Raw genomic sequence first — 21660 nt, 5'->3', positions numbered from 1 at the left:
CCAAAACGAACCGGCGCGATTGCAAGCATGACTTGGGCTGAGCTGGGAGACGGCGACTGGTCCATATTGATTGATTCTTATTATCGTCCGGCAGCGGCCCTCCAATCAGAGTGCCAGATCCACGTTGGCTTTCACGATGTCACTTTCTCCTCAGTTGACCCCTCGAGTCGACGTCGCGAAGATCTGTCCTTGATGTGTGACGAGTTGCTTGATGACCGGAAGAGGCATTCCAACCTTGACTGTATCAGCTGGGTGTGTCGCCTGGCCTGCCCTGTTGATACTCCAGTATCTGTAAAAGTTCGATGTTGGGAAGGGTCTGGATTTCAGCCTTAAAGCAGTTCGTGTGTTAACAGAGCAAACCGCGGTTCATCACTGTTTGGGACTGAAAGTGGAAAATTCCCTCAGCAGACGAACACTTGAATAAAGTTTGTCCCTCTTTGAGCCGTACAATTTTTTCGCTGGAACGGGAAAAGAACCAAAAACGAACGTGGTTGACCCAAGGATAGGCGGTTCAGCAGGCACCGTGAGTGGCCCGACCAGAGGCGAACTGTGAGAGCAACCACTGCCGCTGCCCACTGCCCAGACCCTTCTCAGGTCGCAACGCTGTCCGTCGCCTCCTCCCTCCTCTTCCTTCCTTTTCCCTCCAGCTTTATCTCCTAGATTCCGGTCTTCTCTCCTTTCCATTCTACAGTCCTTGATCAGACTGTCCTGGATTCTCTCCTTCTCTAGGCTCTGATCCTCGGATCTATAACTTCATTTCTCTTCTTTCCTTCGGCGAGTCCTGGTTGTCCGCCTTGATCTTCCCTGTACAATCTTGCGCTGCTGCAGCAACTCGACACCCCTTGAGTCAGGCAGCCCACAATCTTTGAGACGACTTTTAAAACCGCCCATCGGTTCTCTTCTGCTGTGCAAAAGAGAAATAAAAAACCGCACTCATTCACAAAGTGCTCTCGAAAGCGATCGAGTCTATACAGCCAAGTCTGATAACGGATAGCCGTTGACTGATCTTCCATTCCTTACTATTCTCCACATCCGCGATCGGCCGCCATACATTCTTCCCTCCCCGCGAAACGAACGAGTATCGCCTCTGAGAACGGTTCTTTGAAGGTTAAAAATAGATCTGTTAACAAGTCTCGAGCAACCACGGTCCGCAAGCTACAAAGAAAAAAACGTAGTTCCGCTTGGCTGTCAGATATTGATGTGTTAAAGAGCCCAGGGCCTCTCCACCTGGTCAGCCCATTCCGCTAGCTGATCTATTATTGTTCACCATGTCGAGCCTTACTCGTGCTTTCACCAAGCGCAACAAGCGCATTGAGGTCTCCGCACCCATGCCCTATCGCGAGGGTCAACCCAAGTTTTCTGCTGGTACAATCAAGAGAGGCAAGATCTCTGCGCCGGTGGAACTATTGTCGACAACGAACATGCTCGCATACAATGCTCCCGACCTTCATTCGGCATCTTCTTCTTCGTCTTCTACCTCGTCCTTGCAATCTCCAGATGAATCCGAACTCTCCTTCAAACCTCACGAATATCCGTCTCCGATGACGACTCCCGAGGACTCGCCAATCGAGCCGAATCCTCTGACTGGGTATTTTCCCAAGCGTTCGGCGACTGTGACGAGTCATCCCCGGTCTTCGACATCAACCACCTCTTCTACCGATGCGCCGATGGTACCTAGACGTGCGCTGTCCCACACTAAGCGCACACATCAAGAGCTAGCTCGCCAGCGTTCCCTATCACGCATGTCTCCGCCACCTCTACATGCAAACCGCAGCAACACTCCGGCTCGACCAGCGTACGACAACTACAACGCAGAGCCTCATCCGTTTGGGAAAGAGTTGGAACAAGTCAATGAAGTGGTTGAGGAGTTTGGCGGTGCGCCGTTGTTTGACGAGGAAGAACGGATCTTGCGCAATAAAGGATTGAAGAAATACACAGTAGACGACTACCTTGTGGAGATTGAAGACCTCTATGGCAGTATCTTCAACGATCGGCTGGGGCCGATAGCTTCCACCTCTTGGCTATGAATTCAAAAGCCTAAACTGCTCCCGGCTGAGGAATGCAACTCGATGTTTCGCTTCTTCGCTGGTGTTCTATCACGACCAACTAGTTTCACTCATTTACGACCCTCGCTTACCCTTGTCGATTATTGCCCGCTATATACCACGGAGAATATTGCTACGATACGATGTTTCCCTCCCGTTCTTCTGTTTTTTTTATGGCCTCTATACACTATAGCATATCGGGAAACATTCGAGTATCAGGTTAGATTTCGAATCGGCTAGTCTAGGAGATATGAATCAAAAAAGACCTGAATAGTTAAACCAGCTCTTAGTCAAAACACTTGATCAATATAACCTGTTTAGGAAAATTGTAGGTAGGGCTCTTGGGAAGCACGGTCGCGTCTGCGATCACGCGCAGTCACGAGTCTCAGGCTCCACTGCCCCACAGAAAAATTCTAGTTGCGCCCACTTCTCTTCTCCGCTTCAAGATTCTGAGGTCAACACAGCGTCGTTCTCTTTTCTTCTGATTTATATTCTCTTCACAAACAGCTATCATCCTCGGAGCCCACACATGAGAGCAGATTCGACAGAATCCTCGAGTGTGATGGACGGACAGCTGAGGCTTCTTTCGATGCATTTCCCCTTTCACCGTGTCTATTCTTTGTAGCCTACAGTGTCGTGTGCTTGCTTTCTATTTTCTTGGTTTGGCTTCCAGAAGGCTATTGGAAGTCCGTCAAATGACACATTATCGAAACTTGCATTTGCCCGTTAAAAAGTTTAGCTGTGAATACTCGTGTTAATCCTGATGGTCTCCCTCACGAACGCCTCGCGCGGCCCAGTGACGGGACCACACACGCCTTCGAAGATGCTAGCAACATCTTCACCAGTACCGATACTGAAGACCTCTAAAACACCCAGCTCAACTGCCGGGATAAAACACAGGATGGAAGAAATGGACCTCTCCCTGTCGCCCGCATCCTCCAACGTCTCCGATCCAGACACACTGCCCAGTCCTCGAAAAAAGACTCGGGTGCAGTTCGACGACGACGTGGAGATGCGTGAGATTCCATACAGCGATAAGCCGCAGAGTGGGAACAATGGGACAACAGACAAGAGCGCAGCTGTGGTGCGGGAGGAAGTGCGACGGGCCATCCAACGGCATGTCTCCGGCGGCGATAGCGAGGCCTATGACCGCGTCAAGGAGATATTTGCCATTGACCCTCGGCGCCAGGATGCAAACGGCCGGGCCTCATTAAATGTACCTACACACAATACACTGAAGCATCATCTTCTGGGTCTTCTTTCAAACGTGGCGGCGTTGGATCGCAGCTGCAACGGGCTGGTTCAAGCAGTGCTGCGCAGCGAATGGCTTGGGCGGGACGAGTCATACGTCAAGCTTTATATCAGATTTCTGGGCAACCTTGCTGCCGCTCAGGGCAGTTATCTGGGAGCCGTGCTGACGATGTTGACCAACTACATGGGGGCGCTTCCGAAAGGCACAGGCAAGCTACCAGGGTATCCGCATGTTCATCCCGCTTTGGCGTACGGCCGCGTCCACATGGCCCTGCGCCACGTCATGCAGCTGATTCCATCTGGAAGCGGCTCTCTTTCGCCTATTCTATCTTCTCAGTTTCCGTTTGATACCGATTCGGCCAAGGCCAACATTGCCTACACCAAGAACATTATCAGAGTCATCAGCTATGCACCGGAATTGCAAGCCGACATTCTTGCTCTTATCACCGAGAAACTCGTCAAGATCGACGTACAGATCCAGGTGGATATGGAGGACCTCGAGGATGAAGAGGGCGAAGACGTCCTGCACGATATCTCTCCAGAATCAGTGATGTTCGCCGAAGAAGGAGATGAAGACGAAGACGAGGATGATGATAACGCCTCTGTACTCAGCGATGAGTCCATCGAGCAGGACTCTGGAAGACTGAAGACTATCAAAGAGAACATCCTCAAATTGGATGGGATGATTGACATCCTCTTTGAGTACTACGCACCACCCTTTACATCAGGCACCCTTGACGACAAGGAGAACGCTCTTGACCTCCTCCTCAGCCATTTTCAAACCATCATTCTTCCAACCTACCGCTCCCGCCACTCTCAATTCCTCCTCTTCCACTTCTCCCAATCCTCCCCTCTCCTCGTGGATCGCTTCGCCGCCACGTGCGTTCAAATCATCTTCAACAAAGCGCATCCTGCCATCATGCGCCAATCAGCCGCCGCCTACCTTGCCAGCTTCGTTGCCCGGGGCGCTCACATCTCCGGCGAAGTCGTCCGTGATGTCTTCGACCTCCTCGGCACACACCTTAATAACCTCCGACTCGACTACGAACCCTCCTGCCGCGGCCCCGACCTCCGCCGCTTCGGCCCCTTCTACTCCACTGCGCAGGCCCTCCTTTACATCTTCTGCTTCCGCTGGCGTGACCTCACAACAGCCGCAATAGACGGCGACACCCACGACCAAATAGACGACCTCGAGCCAGAAGACATCACTTTCCCCCCAGCCGTCAAGGATGTCCTGCACAAGGCCATCCACTCCAAACTCAACCCGCTCAAAGTCTGCTCACCCGCCATCGTCTCCCAATTCGCCCGCATGTCCCAACACCTCAACCTCATTTACGTTTTCACCATCCTCGAGACGAACAAGCGGCTCCGTATGACGACATACCGGAACCTGTCGGCCCTGGCAGATCCGCGATTTAGCCAGGTGGAGCGAGAGATTCGGGCAGGAGATGATCTGGGATATCAGCTTGACGCTTATTTCCCATTTGATCCGTACCAGCTGCCAAGGAGCCGACGGTGGCTCGAGGGCGACTATGTGCATTGGCGTGGGATTCCGGGTCTTGATGATCCGGAAGATGACGATGATAGTGATGCTGATGAGCCGTCTGACGACGACGCTGATTTGAGTGATGAGACGGAGACGGATCATGAATGAACATATATTGTAGGCGTACCATATTCATTTGATATTCAAAATATGAAAAACATCGGAAATATATCAATAATATACTATGAACTATCATGTTGTTAAGGTCCACTTGTGTGTCCAGTCCAAATTTATACAGAGAACCAAAGGATAGGAAGGGAAGGATGGCTAATTGTACCTCGACCGAGTATTTTCGGTAGACCCATCAACTACACAAAGGAAGTAGACCCGGAAAGAAAGGAAGATTAGTATGAGTTGGGCTAATCTCGTCAACAACCCCCCTCCCAACGCCGGAACTCCAACCCCAAGCACATCCCCACTCCTCTTATCAACCACAAACACAATTTTGTCAAGACTGGTCCCGCCATATGCCATCCAGTCCACCGTCTGCCACGAGCCACAATACTGTGTCGCCGTATTCTGGTCGGGAAGGTCAGACATGAGGCTTCTGCCGAGAGGAACGATGTCGAGGTTGATGCGCCATTCCTGGCGGACGAGTTGGATGTCTCCCTCTTCATTATTGTCGTCTTCATCGTCGCGGCTTCGAGCGCCGAGGTGGTGATGGTGATGGTGGGTTTCTGCGAGGAGAGCTTAGGCTTCAGAGGCTGAGACTGGGGTTTCGAGGTCTGTAGCGTACACGCGCAATTCATCGGGGAGAATTCCAAATCCCAGGGCTAGGTATTGCGCTGTCCATATTGATTGGATAGCCTCGATCATTGAAGCGTTTGCTCGGGTGAAGGAGGCGAGTCTGAAGCCCGTGCCGTCATCCAGGTCAAGTATAAGTCTGATACGCTCTGCTCCATGAGTTCTGTTACCTGGCTTCGACGTCCAGGTCCCTGCGAGTTGGCGTGCCTCCTCGTCGATGGCCGGGACGAATGTACCCAAGACGGCACGGTAGAGGATACCCATTGCATCTACAGGGCCGGCGGTTAGGACTGCGAGACCGACGCCGTACTGGTCAGTAACCGCAATTTGAGCCATATACCCCATGGCGCCGCCAGATTTGGCACAGATGTCCACAGTGTGGACGTGCTTGCCAGGGAGGAGGTCTGTTGTGCGGAGGATCTACCAGGGTCGTCCAACGAGGGTGTTAAGGGGGCTGATTGTGGACAAGGGCTTGAGCCCTTTGCGGATGTCAGCTGGAGTGTCGAGGATCTCGTGGTTTAGGACGGAGCTGAAGATGCTCATAACGTTAATGGTAGAGTAAAGGCCGCCGCCAATCACGCTGTAGTATGATCCTTCGCCCATGCGTAGGGGCAAGGAGGTGCTTACGGAGCATTGAAACCGTAGTCGCTTCCCCATCCAGATACGCCTGGAGGAATGGCTGCTTTCTCTATATCTCCAGGAGAGACGCCGGAGTTGACGAGGCTCAGGGGTTCGTAGATTGTTTCCTCGAGATTTTGGGAATAGTTCTTGCCGGTGTATTCTCCGAGGCAGAGAGTGTATAGGGTGCACGAGAGCTGGGAGTAGAGAGGGCTGGAGTTGATTGGAACAACTTGTTCTTTCGTGAGGAAGCTCTCAATCATTTCTAGCATTCATCAGCATCGATAGTCCGCACTCTATATGCTTTGGAGAAAGGAGAGCCCACCTTCTCTAGTACTGCCCGCATTCGGCCCCAAAACTCCGCATCTGGGATACTCGGAATCCTTGAGGTGCGGCAACCCAAGGCTTTCGTGGAAGGAGTTGGGGAAGTAGAACTCAAAGAAAGCTAAATATTGTGAGCACATATCCCAGCTTGAGAATGGAAGTGACCCTACCAGTAGGAGCTATACCAGCCAAGTGGTCAGCCAGCATTTCCAGCGTGATGTCCTCCCAAAGAATCCTCGACCTGGGGGAGCTCAATTGCGGCAGGAAGTCCGTAACAGGCGCCTGCAGGTCAAGCCCAGATTCGAGCAGCATCAAATCCGAAAACACCTTTGATACCGAGCCGATCGGATACTGCGTATCGCCATTGACCTCCGTCACGCCTAGGTCGTTATTGTTCCCACGATGGTGATATTCTCAGAATGGCGCACCATTATCGTCTGACCCCGATGGACCGTAGGGAGAAACAAGAGCTAAAGAGAACGAGACATTCTCAACGATCCAACCGGCTTCAATCTCACCTTTGACGGTGGAGTTGAGCCTTGCGTTAAGGTCCTTTGCTACATCTAGGGTGTACTTGGAGTTCACTAGGTCTGTTAGACGAGGGATGAGAGGGCCATCTGGAGGACAACCTTTATAGGGTGAGACGGGGACGAGATCAGGTGCCATCGGCAGCTGAGCAGATGTTATGGCAAAGAGGCCAGGAGGTTCACTAATGTGAGTTTCTGCATTTTCAGGGTAGACCTTTGAAAGATCCTTCGTGTTGATCACGCAGAAAGGCGCGCTCATCAGATATATATATATCTATACTTCCGGCAGCATCCATTTGCCGATCCGGACAGTGGGTCGTGGGGAGCATGATATGTGCCCCAAGCGCATACCAACCTCCTATTGGAGACTTTGCAGGCCGTATGGGCCAGGAGTACTTTAGGAGAGGGCGGCATCAAGATATTCAGAACGAGGCAAGTGTCGTATTCAATGGGGCCAAATTGTACGCCAAGCACAACCAAACCTGGGGATTGCCACATTTTTACGGCAGTCTTCGAGCGAATACGAACCTGCAATGCGACGACTATTCAGTATTGTGAGGATCGACAGACAGTGGAATCTTCTAAGAACGTTGCCGTATCGCGAATTTCGACTTGGACACGACGCCGAGGCACGACCGAAGCTTTTTAGGGATAGATTCAATTCAGCCCTAATGTACAAATGTAGAAGAACCTTTGAAAATTCAAGAGAAGACCCCACCACAACGCCATGCCAATCATGCCTGCACGAATTCTATAATGATAAAGAAATCACGATTGAGATAAAACGATTCAGAGCTCCCCAAAGATGGCCTTCATAGAGGCGCAAGCGTCTCTATAGTGATTATCCACGTCTGTAGTGTCCCGGAACGGATTGGGAGACTTGTCCCAGGCATGGCACACCTTCTCGATCATCATTCCGCGTACATGTTTCTTGAGGTCTAGCAGTCGACGGACAAATAGCTGGCCCTCGTTCAGGAGCATATCCCATTCACAAAAGTAGAAAAATATATCGTGCGGTAGGGCTTGGCGCAATGCCTCATCAGTAGCGTATACAGGCGAGGCAAATGGCGACCGGCGCTCTTCCGCATTGGGGAGATAAGACTGATCGAAGAGGTTGGTGAAAAAGGGTGGGAGAGTCTTGTCTGGCATAATGCTCATTGCACGACGATGCTCACGGGACTCGTCAAAATCCAGGATGGGATACCAGGAGAAGATAGCGACAATGTGTAAATCGATGGCAGATGCAGTGATCAGCTGTGAGGTCGACTCAGCCCTGCTTAACCAGCGTTCCGGCGATGCCTGCACCAAAAGGTCTCGGAGTCGGAGCGGCACCGTGACGGCCAAATTCCCCCCAGCGGAAAAGCCGCTAAGCGCAATACGAGAAATATCGAGTCCGAGCTCTCCGGCGTGGGCAGCGAGGTATTGAAGAGTTTGGACGCCGTCTTCAACAGCCGCGGGAAACGGATGTTCGGGCGCTCGACGATAGCCAACGCTAACTACGACGGCACCAACTTGGGTTAGAACGGCTTGAGCCCAACGGGCATCGTCCGTTGGAGCCCCGAGGGTGAAACCGCCTCCGTGGAAGTTAACAAGAACCGGGAGCCGACGGCCCTCCTTGCGATAGCGTTGATACTCTGCCGGACAGTAGAAGCGTAAGACGACTTTGGAGGAGCCAGACGGGAAGGAGCGGGAGAATGTAGGGCTCGGAGACCGCGGAGGCGGAATGTGATGGAATATCATTCCCAGTCGCATGAGAAAGCGCCAGAAAATGGCTTGCACATAGAGCCACCAGCGTGAAGAAGCCATGACAACGAGTGACCATGGAACAAAGGGAAGGCTTATGCAGCTTCGGACTCTCCCGGAGTAATATGAAGGTCACACTGGACTTAGGAGTCGGTGTTTACAGATCCCTGCAGGGGGAGAGTGAACCTAGGAGGCGACGGATCTGGTCCCCGGGAGTTGAGGGTTATTAACAATAATAATTGTAGGATAGGAAATGAGCGAAAAAGGCGAGAGAGCGCAGGATGGAACGAGACCAGTGACGGAGATAAGAGAGAGGCAGAAGCTGAGGCAACAGAGGGAATGCACAAGCCAAGAAGGCCCAGACTGCTACGATGGGCTAAAGCCGAAGAGGGACCGTTGACAGGATTCGCGGAGTATACAAGCGGAAGATCAAATAATATCAGTCATGGCTTAGCAAGGATGATTCACGTGGGAGTCAGAACCGCAAACGAGGGGCAGTCTATTTTTTCTCGAAGAGCGGTCCGGCGCGGTCGCGATGATGTCGAATTGTCGCAACTGATTTGTCTGAAGCCCATCCCGGATTCTCCCAGATTCCCTATGTATGACATCACATAATCAGAGGAGAAACCTGGAATAAGGCTGAAGTCAGGGTCATATAGCTTGTCTCTTTATAAGCCTTTGGCATCTTCTTTTCGCAATTGAAGCATTTTTGAACTCTTTTCCCCTGAGTGCCCACGGTTCTTGAAGAATAGTGGCTGACAGAGATACGCGCTGCGCTCACTAATCGGCTGGTCAGGGACTGGACCTTTCAGCCCCTCCTTCTCCCAACACCCAAATTCTCCTGCCTCCCCCCGTTTTACCTTGTGTTCCTCTCAGCTCTCTCATGGTCTCTCGCATTCTTTCATCTGCTACCAGTCACCATGTCCATCAAACGGGCATTGTCCAAGATCAAGCCGAAGCTAGACGAGGCCTCTCTTCCCTCTTTACCCCACTCCAAGGGTTCCTCTCCTTCCGGGACCTCCTCCCCCCGTCGCAATATCTTGAGCGGCTTCCTTCGTGATAAGGATTATGTCTCCTCGTCCGAAGACGTCTCCGACGATTCCCTCCCCTCAGGGGCTGGGACTATCAGCAAGAACCAGCAGAAACGGCTCGCTCGACGCCAGAGAAAGAGCGAACAGCGCTCTCGTATGAGTGAGGACCTCGGCTCGTCAGAGTCTGAGCGTCGCCACAAGGAAGAGGTTGCCCAGGCGGTTCGTGAAGAGACCCCGGAAATGCGGGCGCGCTATGGCGACCTGCCGTTGGTGCAATCGGGGTCTCGGAAACGCGAACAGCGCCTCAAATTCGACGACATTACTTCGGACATGGTTGGACAGGATGTCCTCTTCACGGCACGATTGCACATCATACGTCGGATGAGCGCGAAGCTCGTCTTCCTTGTTTTCCGACAGCAGTTGACAACCTTCCAGGGTGTCCTCCATGAGGAGCCTGGTGTCAAGTCCATCGCTATGGTCCAATGGGCTGAACATCTCAAGACAGGATGTATTGTCCGCATTCGCGGCAAGATCCAGGCCCCCGATGTCCCCGTCCTGGGATGTACAATCCACGATGTCGAGTTGTCTATCGATGAGGTCCACCTTGTCGTGCGGCGCGAAGATCCTGTTCCTTTCAGCGTCTACGAGGCAGAAATCCGTACCGCCGAAGAGGATCTTGTGGAAGGCCGCCGTAGCCACATCTCTGACCGAACGCGACTGACAAACCGACTCCTTGATCTGCGCACGCCCACCTCCCAGTCCGTCTTCCGAATTCAGTCCGCAATTAGCAATCTGTTCCGGACTGCTCTAGATGAACGCGAGTTCATTGAAATTCACACACCGAAACTTCAAGGCGCCGCCACCGAGTCTGGTGCTAGTGTCTTCGAGGTGAACTACTTTGGACGCAACGCTTTCCTTGCCCAGAGTCCCCAGCTCGCAAAGCAGATGGCCATTGCAGCAGATTTTGGTCGTGTGTACGAAATTGGTGCTGTCTTCCGCGCCGAAAACTCAAATACACACCGTCACCTTACAGAATATACCGGCCTCGATCTCGAGATGTCGATTGAAGAGCACTACCATGAGATGCTCGAGGTATTGGACGGAACTATCAAGACCATCTTGAAGGGCATCTACACCCGCTACCGTCGCGAGGTCGAGATTATCAAGCATCAGTTTCCCTCCGAAGACCTTGTTTGGCTCGACGAGACGCCAATAATTCGCTTCACCGACGGTATCAAATTGCTCAATGAGTCAGGCTGGCGGGACGACGAAGGCAATCCGCTGCCCGAGGACCAGGATCTCGGTACCCGTGACGAAATTCGTCTCGGAGAACTGGTCAAGGAGAAGTATGGAACCGACTACTACATTCTCGACAAGTTCCCCGTTGATGCTCGTCCTTTCTACGCCATGCCTGACCCGGATGACCACCGCTTCACAAACTCCTTTGATATGTTTATTCGAGGTCAAGAAATCGTCTCTGGTGGCCAACGTATCCACGATCCGCACATGTTGGAAGAAAACATGCGTCGGGTGGGGATCAACCCGGATACGATGGAGGAGTATATGGAAGGTTTCCGATGGGGAGCTCCACCGCACGCAGGTGCTGGTATCGGATTGGAACGATTGCTGATGCTCATCCTTAAGCTGGGCAATATTCGTCTCGCCTCCCTCTTCCATCGTGACCCCAAGAGCTTCCCCGCCAAACCCCCTGTACTCCAGCTGCGCCACCCTGAATCTTCCACCATCGAGCCGCCTTGGGTCCGGGAGAAGAGGGGCGCCGTGGCACAGAGTGAGAGTGAGCTGCAGCCAATGGAGCACATGATTGCCAATTATGGTGATGCCACCTCTACATCATGGGGTGATGAGCGCTTCAAGATCTGGCGCGACATGGCTACTGGTGCTGCTGTCTCATACGTCGTCAGCACCAATAACTACGTGGTGATTCCAGGCAACCCATTGTGTGATGAGAGACAATTTACTCGGGTCATCACCCAGTTCCTCCAATGGTTGCGCCGTGAAACCAAATACAAGCCCATTTGGCTTTTATGCTCTCCACAAGTAGAGACTATTTTGGGCGAGAGACTTGGTTGGCGCAGTTTGTCCTGCATTGCTGAAGAACGAATTGAACCTTCTCGAAACCAGGCTGCCATGGACGGCGAACTGGCCAAGAAGCTCCGACGGACGGAGAACGAGGGTGTCAAGATCGTTGCTCAGAACCAGGGCGAGATGGTACCGGACAGTATCCGCGAACAGATAGACAAGCGAATCGAGGACTGGAAGGCGAACCGCAAGGGTACGCAAGTACATCTGTCCGAGATTCACCCATGGCGCGACCCCGAACATCGCTGGTACTTCTATGCCGTCGACAAAGAAGGAACCATCTGTGCCTTTGTCACCCTCGTTACCATTTCGCCTACATACGGCATGCAGGTCAAGTACACCCTTGACTTCCCAGGCTCGCCAAACGGCGTCATCGAATCCCTCATCACACACGCCATTCAAGCGGCTGGTCGAACCGGTGTGAAGTCACTTACCTTCGGTGCTGGTGCAACCAACACCTTGAAACCGGGCCACAACATGCATGGCACTAAGATGAAGATGCTGTCGCACACATACGACGCCCTCGCTAAACAGTTCCACCTTGTCCGCAAGAGTGAGTTCCGCGCCAAACTCGGAGCTGTGGACGAGCCTCTCTACATCGCATACCCACCCCATGGTCTTGGCCAAAGGGGCATCCGGGCCATTCTCCATTTCTTTGAAGACTAAACCGAAGCGTAATTTCATGAGCTTTGACCGTTTAATACCATGTTATCATTTCCTTTGTACCGTCTTTCCTGGCTTTAGTGATAGAGCGGCTGACTGATCTATCCGTCTCCTTCTCATTTCTTGCCATTTACTTCCCAATTTATTCCCCCTGTGTTAGTCGTCTATGATGTCTTTTTTTTTGCTACTGGTTGGAAATCAAGGCCTTCCTTCCTTTCAATTGTATATGCCGTTATGAACAATCGATACACTGCGATGCCTCACATACACGCGTGGCTTTTAATGGATCTCTCAAAAGACTAGAACGAGATTAGCTCCTGACTAGACTAAACTCATCCTGGAAACAGAGCAGTTGACCCCGAGTATCGATCAATAGCAACATAGCGCGTAGCTCATTCAGACCTCTAGGATGACCTCTGTGTGAATCAGAAGCAGACTATAGTTCCTTCTTTTCACCCGCAAATAACATCATATCAACAGAATCCACCAGTCTCCCGAATTGCCCAGCTACCCACCGAGCCACAAAAACGGCCAGAAGAGCAACAATAGTCGCCCAGCACGCCGTCGGCACCAGACTCCTAGGAAAGACATTGCCCAAAAAAGGATCAATAATGATATCCGCCAGTACTGAGGGTACATTCTCCATCAACGCCTGGTCTACAGAGAAGTAATCCGCCGCGGCGACGATTTGTAGGAATAGGACCGAGTCTGAGGTTGTTGCGTCTTGCGGCGTGCCGCGCCGGTTGCGGGTGAGTATCTTCTGTGACTGCGATTGGGGCACCGCGGAAAGACGTGAGGATGAGTAGGCGCTTATAGAGGAGAGGAGAGAACGGTTTTCGAGAACTTGCGGGAGGGTGTATGTCCGCAAGGTGAAGTCTGTCGGTTGCTAAATGCGCTCTCATGTTAGGTCCCCTGCTGAAAGGAATAACAACGAGTGATGGAACATACAGTAGCCAACCAACAGATCCGCACTTCATACCGCTGTCCTGGATTCAGATTTTCGAGGAAGTACCAGGAATCTGCGCCAGGCTCGTCTGCCGTTGGGAAAGAGGCGTTGAGGTTCGTTCGCAGCATGCCATTTTCGGGTGAGAGGCGCTCGAGGCCTAGGTCGTCTAGAGCTGGATTGAGCGCCGGAATGGCGAGTGGTGATGGGCCGAGGAAAATTGTTTTCTCGACGTTGGCGACGGCGAGGAGGGTGAGGATTGCCGTGGTGATGTAGATGTATAGGAGGAGCATTGTGAAGGTTACATGGTTTGATCGGTTGTGGAAAGAGCGAGGTATATGGTGAAGATCAGTCAACCATTCAAGGAGCTCAAGAAATAGTCCTTTTCTCCAAGGCACCGTATACCACTAGGGTTCTCGGTTGAGCCTCATGTTATCGCTTATCCAAGACGGAGAGCTCCCGAGGTCCCGAATAGCTTCATCTTGCGACGCTACACGTGATTGGATTCTGCTGATTCAGCTTGCTCACCGCCAGGAGCGGCGCGCGGGTCCGTGGCAGCCAATAAAAGCGACTCAACCCCAACGCGACCCAAAATGGATGGATCAACAACTGCACCAAGCACAGCAAAAGCGGTTAAGTTGACAGCGCATCAGAAAAGACAACAAAAAAATTGTCCTCAGCAAATCGAATTGACTGTTTGTCCGAAATCTTGGGCAATTGCTTTTGCAGCTAAGTGTCGCCGTTGCCAATAGTAAGTTCCCGGCGCGCCCACCGGTTCCCTCAGCGTTTTCTTTCTGTTGCCCCCGTATCTCTTCTCTCTTTTTGTGGTTCCCGTCTATTTACCCAAACTTACCCCTGAAGCAGTCCGTCCAGAACTCCAGATCGTCCGCTGGGCCTTGTCTTGATTTTCGCCCTCTTCTTCAATCCTATCCTTTTCATCCATCTCCTCCTCCAAACGCACTCTAACCCCACCTCGACAATATGAGAGAAGTCATCAGTTTGAACGGTGCGTTTTGTGACCCGTGCCCCTCGCTTGTTGGTTTAGCTGGGTAACGTGTTACTGACATGGACCTTGCTCTCCAGTCGGCCAGGCTGGTTGCCAGATCGCCAATTCCTGCTGGGAGGTAAATCACACCGCTGCTATATTTTCTTGGGAGAACAAGATGGATAAATATCGGGCATTTGAACGTGTGAGAGAGGTGAATGAGCTAACTGGCGGCTTTTTTCCCAGCTTTACTGCCTTGAGCACGGTATCCAGGTACGTGATAATGAACTTTGAAGAAGGGGTCAACATTCTGGACCTATCGTCGAATATCTCTCGTGTTTTTCTTTTGACAACATGGGCAACTCTCTGACTGACCGACTAGCCCGATGGATACTTGACCGAAGAACGCAAGCAAGAAGACCCTGACCACGGATTCAGCACTTTCTTCTCCGAGACTGGTACGCGTTATCATCAATTTATTCTTGTCGTTTGATGGCAATGCTTGTCTAACACGCGTTGTGCGCTCTTAGGCCAAGGAAAATACGTTCCCCGTACCATCTACGCCGATCTTGAGCCCAATGTTGTCGATGAGGTCCGCACTGGCGCCTACCGCAGCCTTTTCCACCCTGAGAACTTGATCACTGGCAAGGAGGATGCCTCAAACAACTATGCCCGTGGTCACTACACCGTTGGCAAGGAGATGATCGATGGCGTTCTCGACAAGGTCCGCCGCATGGCAGACTCTTGCTCTGGTCTCCAGGGCTTCCTCGTTTTCCACTCCTTCGGTGGTGGTACTGGTTCCGGTTTCGGTGCTCTCCTGATGGAGCGTCTCTCCGTTGACTACGGCAAGAAGTCTAAGCTCGAGTTCTGTGTCTACCCTGCTCCCCAGAACGCCACATCGGTTGTCGAGCCCTACAACTCCATCCTCACCACTCACACCACCCTCGAGCACTCCGACTGCAGTTTCATGGTCGACAACGAGGCCATCTACGACATTTGCCGTCGCAACCTCAACATTGAGCGCCCCAGCTACGAGAACCTCAACCGCCTGATCGCTCAGGTTGTCTCTTCCATCACTGCCTCTCTCCGTTTCGACGGCTCTCTCAACGTTGATCTCAACGAGTTCCAGACCAACCTGGTCCCCTACCCCCGTATCCACTTCCCTCTCGTTGCCTACGCTCCCGTCATCTCCGCCGACAAGGCTTCCCACGAGGCCAACTCCGTCCAGGAGATCACCATGTCCTGCTTCGAGCCCAACAACCAGATGGTCAAGTGTGACCCCCGCAACGGCAAGTACATGGCCACCTGCTTGCTGTACCGTGGTGATGTCGTCACCAAGCAGACCCACGCCGCCGTCGCTACCCTCAAGACCAAGCGTACCATCCAGTTCGTCGACTGGTGCCCCACTGGGTTTAAGATTGGTATCTGCTATCAGCCCCCTCAACAGGTCCCCAACGGAGACCTCGCCAAGGTCAACCGTGCTGTGTAAGTTTTCATCCATCAATCTCTTTTAATACAATCCGGAAAGATGCTAATCAAATGACTAGCTGCATGTTGTCCAACACCACCGCTATCTCCGAGGCCTGGTCCGCTCTCGACCACAAGTTCGACCTCATGTACTCCAAGCGTGCCTTCGTTCACTGGTACGTTGGTGAGGGTATGGAGGAGGGTGAGTTCTCCGAGGCCCGTGAGGACTTGGCCGCTCTGGAGCGCGATTACGAGGAAGTTGCTAGCGACTCCTTGGAGGAGGACGTCGAGGCTGAGTACTAAGTGTTTTGATGCTGCTGTAATGATTCCTTTGGAAGCCAGGAGTTAGCCCAAGTCATAATCTGGTTGGTTGCAAATAGGAGACATTGGCTTGGTGCAGACTACTTACGGATTTCTGTCTGATATAACTTTAATATCCCCCAAGCATCGAAAATTTATCTCTCGTTGACTATTTAATACTTGCTGGTCATTTTGAGTATGAGGATGAATCATAGAACGTGCATTTCGATGTAATAATTTCAACAGTCGAGCGCGTAATGGTGGCGGGTGAGGAACGATATACGCAACTAAGCTTGGCTAACGGCAATCTAGAGGCAAAGCACCCAGCAAAGAGGTTAAATGCACGTGTACTGGAGATAAATAAGCTTGAAAAGAAGGCACAGCCAACCCTGAATCTTGAAGGCGAATGAGGAACCCCGGGAGAGCAGAACTTTAGCGGCACTGACCGCCCAGCCAACGTGGACGGCCGTCCGACCCCCTCAGTCCAGTCGTCAAGCCTCCAGGCGCTTGCTCACTCCAACTAAGCGTCCTAATAATAATACTAAGACAACCTCTCCTTCTCACTCTCAGTCGCGAGTTTCTCCTTATCCGTCCCCTTATCCTCCCTCGTTGACTTTAGTAATTCCTCTCCCTCGCGTCTCCTCCCTTTCACGATCGTCACCTTTGCTTCCCGAACCCCCGAGACAACTGTCGCCTTGGCCGCCCGTCCATCTATGCTCTTCGAGTGCTCTGCACTGACGGTTCACCATCACACAAGCGCTCGGAGAATTACACTGGAATCCAAGGCGGAGGACCATACTCCTCGTCAGCTATCAATATGGCTGACAATGGTAAGTTTGCGCTACCAATTCCTCTTCCGTCATCGCGGGGGAGCTCCCAGGCTCAGGAGACATTGGGGGTTGCCTGGATAGCGACAGTTACCAACGGAACTGACGGATGCTTACGTTCTTGTGCAGCACGCCAACAGAACCTCAATTTAACCGCTGAGGAGAAACGAGTCTTCTACCAGCTTTTCCAAGCTGCCGACACAACAAATCTCGGTGTCATCACAGGCGAGATTGCCGTCCCGTTCTTCGAGAAGACCAAGCTCTCTCCGGAAACCCTCGGATTGGTATGTCGAGCTTCCCGCTCTATACGGTGATTACTTTGAAGCGAAGCGTACATTCTAATTACATGTTCTTTCCGACAATATTAGATATGGCAAATTGCCGACAAGGAGAACAGGGGGCTCCTGACCCCGTCCGGGTTCGGAATCGTGTTGCGCTTGATTGGACACGCCCAGGCTGGTCGTGCGCCAACGGATGAATTGGCTTCACAACGTATGTAGTCTAAGGGCGCGAGACTCGCGCCTTTCGCCTATCGTTCTGCAATAACCGCAATGTTTTGCCTGAAACTGACCAACTCCAGCCGGTCCATTACCTAGGTTTGACGGCCTGCCTATTGATACTACAAGCCCTACCCCACGCGATGCGGGCGCAAGTAGTCCCCAACCTGCCCCTGGAGCTGGCATTCGAGTTCCACCCTTAAACCCCGATGATGTCAACAAGTTTGTTTCGCTTTTTGAGAAGTCAGATGTTACTAGAAGCGGGAGTATCTCTGGTAAGTGCGGTCTCTCTCAATATTCCTTCAATGGCTGAGTATTTATTTACCTCTACTAGGCGATGCCGCGAAACAAATCTTTGAGCGCGCGAGGCTTCCGAACGAAATTCTTGGCCGGATATGGAACTTGGCCGACACCAACAAAAGAGGCGCGTTGGATTCCACTGAGTTCATTATTGCTATGCACTTACTCACGTCGTATAAATCTGGTGTCATGAGAGGGATTCCCCAGACGCTACCTCCAGGACTGTATGATGCAGCCGCCCGACGAGGCGGTGGGCGCGCCTCGATGAGTGGTTCCAGGGCCGGACTCGATGTCCCTCCTGTACCCGCTATCCCTAGACAATTTACTGGACCCCAGCGTACGCAGAGCCCGATCAACAGACAACAGTTTGGCTCTCCCCTCTCGGCGCAGTCGACGGGCGGTGACTGGCTTGTCACCCCTGCGGAGAAGCTCCAGTTTGACAACTACTTCAACACTGTCGATACCACGAGGTCCGGAGTCATAAGCGGCGACCAAGCAGTTGCTTTTTTCACAAAAGCTCAGCTCCCTGAAGAGACCCTCGCTGTGATCTGGGATCTCGCCGATATTGACGCTGACGGTCAACTGACAAGGGATGAATTCGCTGTTGCCATGTATCTGATTCGCCAGCAGTTCACCGGCAAAGCGCCCCTGCCACAGACCTTGCCTCCGGCACTGATCCCCCCGGGTATGCGTCGACCAGGCTCTGCGCAGGCCGTAGCACCCGCCCCGGTACCTGTTCCCCCGCCTCCTGCTCCCGTTCGTACCGCCGCAGACGATCTATTCGGCTTGGATCCGTTTGCAACTGCGCCAGCAGCTCCTATCCCTGCGCCTGCGCAGATACCGCAGTCCACTGGCAACTCAAATGCTCCTTTCGCAACCCCGAGCTCGCCAGGCCCTCAGACGTCACCACCGGGAAGTGCAACAACCTTCAAACCGTTCATTCCCACATCATCCTTCGGCCAAAGCCTTCAGCCGCAAACAACTGGCGCCTCTTCGGTCCCATCAACGGCTCGATCTCCACCTCAGCCTTCCGACGACCTTCTCGGGGACAATGATCCTGAGGAGTCTAGCAAGCTGACGCAGGAAACCACCGAGCTAGCCAACCTTTCGAATCAGATCGGCTCTCTCGCGAACGAGATGCAGAATGTCCAGACAAAGCGAACGGCTACCGAGCAGGAATTGTCCCAAACCTCTCAGCAAAAGCGCGACTTCGAGACTCGCCTCGCTCAGGCCAGAGTAATGTACGAGCAGGAAGTGAAGAATTTCAAGGCTTTGGAGGAGCGTCTGAGGGCATCAAAAGCTGAGACGAGTAAGCTCCAGCAAGAATACGCTTTGCTCGATGGAAGCAGACAGGATCTCCAGAACCAATACAATCAAATCTCTGCCGCTCTCGCAGCCGATCAACAGGAAAACGCGAGCCTGAAGGAGAAGATTCGGGAGGCTAACGCAGCTGTGGCGCAGCTGAAACCCGCATTAGAGAAAGCTCGCTCGGACGCCCGTCAGCAGAAGGGCCTCGTTGCCATCAATAAAAAGCAACTAGCAACTGTGGAAGGGGAGCGTGACAAGATCCAAGACGAGATTAACACTGTGTCCGCTGAGCAGCCCACGGAGTTTGAAGAAGTCTCTGCTCCTGTCAGCAATCCACCTGCTATCACAAGCCCTGCTGCTTCTACTACTAGCCAGAACACGAACCCGTTCTTCAAGCGTACAATGACTGGTTCAAGTGATAACAACGCCACGTCCCCGCAGATCACCAACGACCAGCAGCGTACTTTTGACAGTCTCTTTGGCCCTTCCTTTGGCGCACCTCCAGCCACAGCCGTGACTCCTCCACCACCTACATCCTTCCGTGCTGATTCACAGGCGGATTCGGCGAGATCTCTGGGTGGCTCGGGTATACCAACGCCTTCCGTATCCCCTCCTCCCTCGTCTGCTGGTGCATTTGGCTCGGAGCCACCAGCTGTTACTATTTCCAGGCAGATGACGCCCAATGCTCTTCCTTTGACTGACGCACACTCAGAAACCACGTCAACCAAGGTTTCTCCGCCTGGTAGTCGATTTGGTACGCGCGATGTTTCTAGTATTGGATCTCCTTCTCAGGCCGGTGGCAGCGAGAGTCGTGCTGCCTCTGCATCGCCTTTCGACGAATCTGAGGACCGGTTCCCGGCCATCCCTGGAGCATTTGAAACTCCCTCGCGCACTGCCACATCGCTTGGTAGCGAAGAGAAACCAGCTGACACGAAGGATCCGAGTTTCGATGAGCTGTTTGGTGGCCCCGCACATCAACGGTCTAAATCACAACAGAACAATGATTTCGAAGAAGCTTTTGCCGCTATGAAGGGACCAGGCACAGACAAAACCAACGGTGCTCCCGAGTCAGAATTCCCTCCAATCCGTGAGATTGATGACGATGACGACGATGATGACGAGAGCACGGACAGTGAGGCGCAGCTTGGCTTTGATGATAACTTTGCTCCTGTTCACCCTCAAGGTCAGGGAGTGCCCAAATCTGATGCTATTGAGCCAGCGCAACTTGCCGCATTCCCAACCCCAGGTTCGTCTACTAGTTCGCCTCTTCCTCCGCCTCCAGCCGAGTCGCAACCTAGCCCCCCGAAATACGATGAGAGCACAAATAAACAGTCCGGTGATCTCCCCCCCGAGTTTAGTGGATTGCTTCCAAACAGAGCCGACCCAACCGTTGCTCCGGATGCTCCTCATTCTGTTGAGACTGGCACTGGGGCGCCTATTGTCGGGGGTGAAGCTCAGCACAAGGCCTCCCCCCCTGCAGAGGCTCAAGCTGGGAGTAAGGCCCCTGACTTCGAGGCAGCCTTTTCCGGATTGAACCTGGCGCCTGCAAAAGAAGCGGATGACGATGACGATGATGATCTCGAGAAATCAGACAGCCAGAATAACAACAATGGCAACATGGATTTCGACTTCTCGTTTGACTCTTCCCCAGCTCAACAGCAGAAGCCGGCCGCCACTGGTGCTGATTTCTTCTCTTTCGACCAAAATGTTAACACCTCGTCTCCGGGCCAAGCCAACCCCGCTGGAAAGCCAGACAACCACGACTGGGACGCACTCTTCGCCCCGCTGGATAATGTTAAATCACCCGCTGGTGAGGGCACAAACGGAACCCTCTCTACCGAGATTTCCGCGCCCAAGCAGCCTGGCTGGGCCCTCCAGAATGAGACTCAGGACGATCCCAATCTTCAGCGACTGACGGGCATGGGATTCCCGCGAGATGCCTCTCTTGCCGCTCTAGAGAAGTTCGACTATAATATCGACAAGGTATGCTTTCTTCCACTTGTGTGTAAATCTCTGAAGCGAGAAGCAAGTGCTAATCCGTGCCAATATAGGCCATTGATCATCTCACAAAGTCATAAGATCTCGCGTCTCCAACTACTACCGAATATCCAATCCTCGTCCTCATCAATCGCTCATCATGCACATAGTCTAGTCCATCATTTTTCCCTTTCCTTTTCTTTCATATTTAGCCTTGTCTTCATCTGGCTTTGATTCATATGTTTCTCTTGTATCTTGTTCCTCTGGGGTTCAGTTTGCATATCCTGTTCCTACTGCTGCTGCTATGTATATCCCTACCTCAGTCCCTTTTCGACCTGTCACGATCATGTGGTTGATTCTCGCTATAAACTTTTCTTGTATGGCTACCAGATGTAATTTAGGACCGGGCTACGAGACCGCAAAGACGCCGGAGTGACCGGCTGTTAGTTATAATCAAGCTAATT

The 21660-nt window shown here is 52.5% G+C and overlaps 9 protein-coding genes across 9 annotated transcripts; 5 read left to right on the top strand and 4 right to left on the bottom strand.

Moving 5' to 3' along the window:
• Window positions 1–570: 570 nt before the first annotated feature.
• On the bottom strand, window positions 571–1109 carry BJX68DRAFT_49621 (uncharacterized protein). The gene has a single exon (XM_071049281.1). The coding sequence runs from the start codon at window positions 1011–1013 to the stop codon at window positions 726–728; it is 288 nt and encodes a 95-aa protein (XP_070900700.1). The 5' UTR covers window positions 1014–1109; the 3' UTR covers window positions 571–725.
• Window positions 945–2453, top strand: BJX68DRAFT_49614 (uncharacterized protein). Its single transcript, XM_071049280.1, has 2 exons — window positions 945–1146; window positions 1212–2453. The coding sequence occupies exon 2, from the start codon at window positions 1269–1271 to the stop codon at window positions 2025–2027; it is 759 nt and encodes a 252-aa protein (XP_070900699.1). The 5' UTR covers window positions 945–1146; window positions 1212–1268; the 3' UTR covers window positions 2028–2453.
• Window positions 2419–5085, top strand: BJX68DRAFT_49599 (rDNA-binding RNA polymerase I transcriptional factor). Its single transcript, XM_071049279.1, has one exon. It carries the CDS (start codon window positions 2809–2811, stop codon window positions 4948–4950), a length of 2142 nt encoding a protein of 713 aa, XP_070900698.1. The 5' UTR covers window positions 2419–2808; the 3' UTR covers window positions 4951–5085.
• Window positions 5086–5109: 24 nt separating this feature from the next.
• BJX68DRAFT_254314 (beta-lactamase/transpeptidase-like protein) lies at window positions 5110–7194 on the bottom strand (the record flags this gene model as incomplete). The annotated part of the gene is made up of 8 exons (XM_071042869.1): window positions 5110–5150; window positions 5298–5482; window positions 5579–5973; window positions 6025–6166; window positions 6214–6469; window positions 6530–6649; window positions 6699–6908; window positions 6957–7194. 8 exons carry the CDS (start codon window positions 7192–7194, stop codon window positions 5110–5112), a joined length of 1587 nt encoding a protein of 528 aa, XP_070900697.1.
• A 458-nt stretch (window positions 7195–7652) lies between these two features.
• BJX68DRAFT_233839 (alpha/beta hydrolase) lies at window positions 7653–9213 on the bottom strand. Its single transcript, XM_071039676.1, has one exon. It carries the CDS (start codon window positions 8859–8861, stop codon window positions 7845–7847), a length of 1017 nt encoding a protein of 338 aa, XP_070900696.1. The 5' UTR covers window positions 8862–9213; the 3' UTR covers window positions 7653–7844.
• erdS (aspartyl-tRNA synthetase, cytoplasmic) lies at window positions 9198–12896 on the top strand. The gene has a single exon (XM_071049276.1). It carries the CDS (start codon window positions 9719–9721, stop codon window positions 12593–12595), a length of 2877 nt encoding a protein of 958 aa, XP_070900695.1. The 5' UTR covers window positions 9198–9718; the 3' UTR covers window positions 12596–12896.
• On the bottom strand, window positions 12812–13989 carry BJX68DRAFT_49574 (uncharacterized protein). Its single transcript, XM_071049275.1, has 2 exons — window positions 13541–13989; window positions 12812–13478 (listed from the first exon to the last, which is right to left on the bottom strand). The coding sequence occupies exons 1-2, from the start codon at window positions 13826–13828 to the stop codon at window positions 13029–13031; spliced, it is 738 nt and encodes a 245-aa protein (XP_070900694.1). The 5' UTR covers window positions 13829–13989; the 3' UTR covers window positions 12812–13028.
• A 158-nt stretch (window positions 13990–14147) lies between these two features.
• BJX68DRAFT_233836 (tubulin alpha chain) lies at window positions 14148–16472 on the top strand. The gene is made up of 7 exons (XM_071039675.1): window positions 14148–14286; window positions 14397–14541; window positions 14619–14659; window positions 14767–14793; window positions 14903–14978; window positions 15051–16005; window positions 16068–16472. The coding sequence occupies exons 2-7, from the start codon at window positions 14517–14519 to the stop codon at window positions 16288–16290; spliced, it is 1347 nt and encodes a 448-aa protein (XP_070900693.1). The 5' UTR covers window positions 14148–14286; window positions 14397–14516; the 3' UTR covers window positions 16291–16472.
• A 241-nt stretch (window positions 16473–16713) lies between these two features.
• BJX68DRAFT_49481 (EF hand domain protein) lies at window positions 16714–21532 on the top strand. Its single transcript, XM_071049273.1, has 5 exons — window positions 16714–17398; window positions 17483–17606; window positions 17695–17886; window positions 17946–21202; window positions 21271–21532. Exons 1-5 carry the CDS (start codon window positions 17105–17107, stop codon window positions 21295–21297), a joined length of 3894 nt encoding a protein of 1297 aa, XP_070900692.1. The 5' UTR covers window positions 16714–17104; the 3' UTR covers window positions 21298–21532.
• The last annotated feature ends 128 nt before the right edge of the window (window positions 21533–21660 follow it).

Source organism: Aspergillus pseudodeflectus, assembly GCF_044049435.1.
Source record: "Aspergillus pseudodeflectus strain CBS 756.74 chromosome Unknown BJX68scaffold_14, whole genome shotgun sequence".
NCBI lineage: Eukaryota > Fungi > Ascomycota > Eurotiomycetes > Eurotiales > Aspergillaceae > Aspergillus > Aspergillus pseudodeflectus.
The sequence above is the reverse complement of the archived record's forward strand: the minus strand, read 5'-3'. Positions and strand labels throughout refer to the sequence as shown.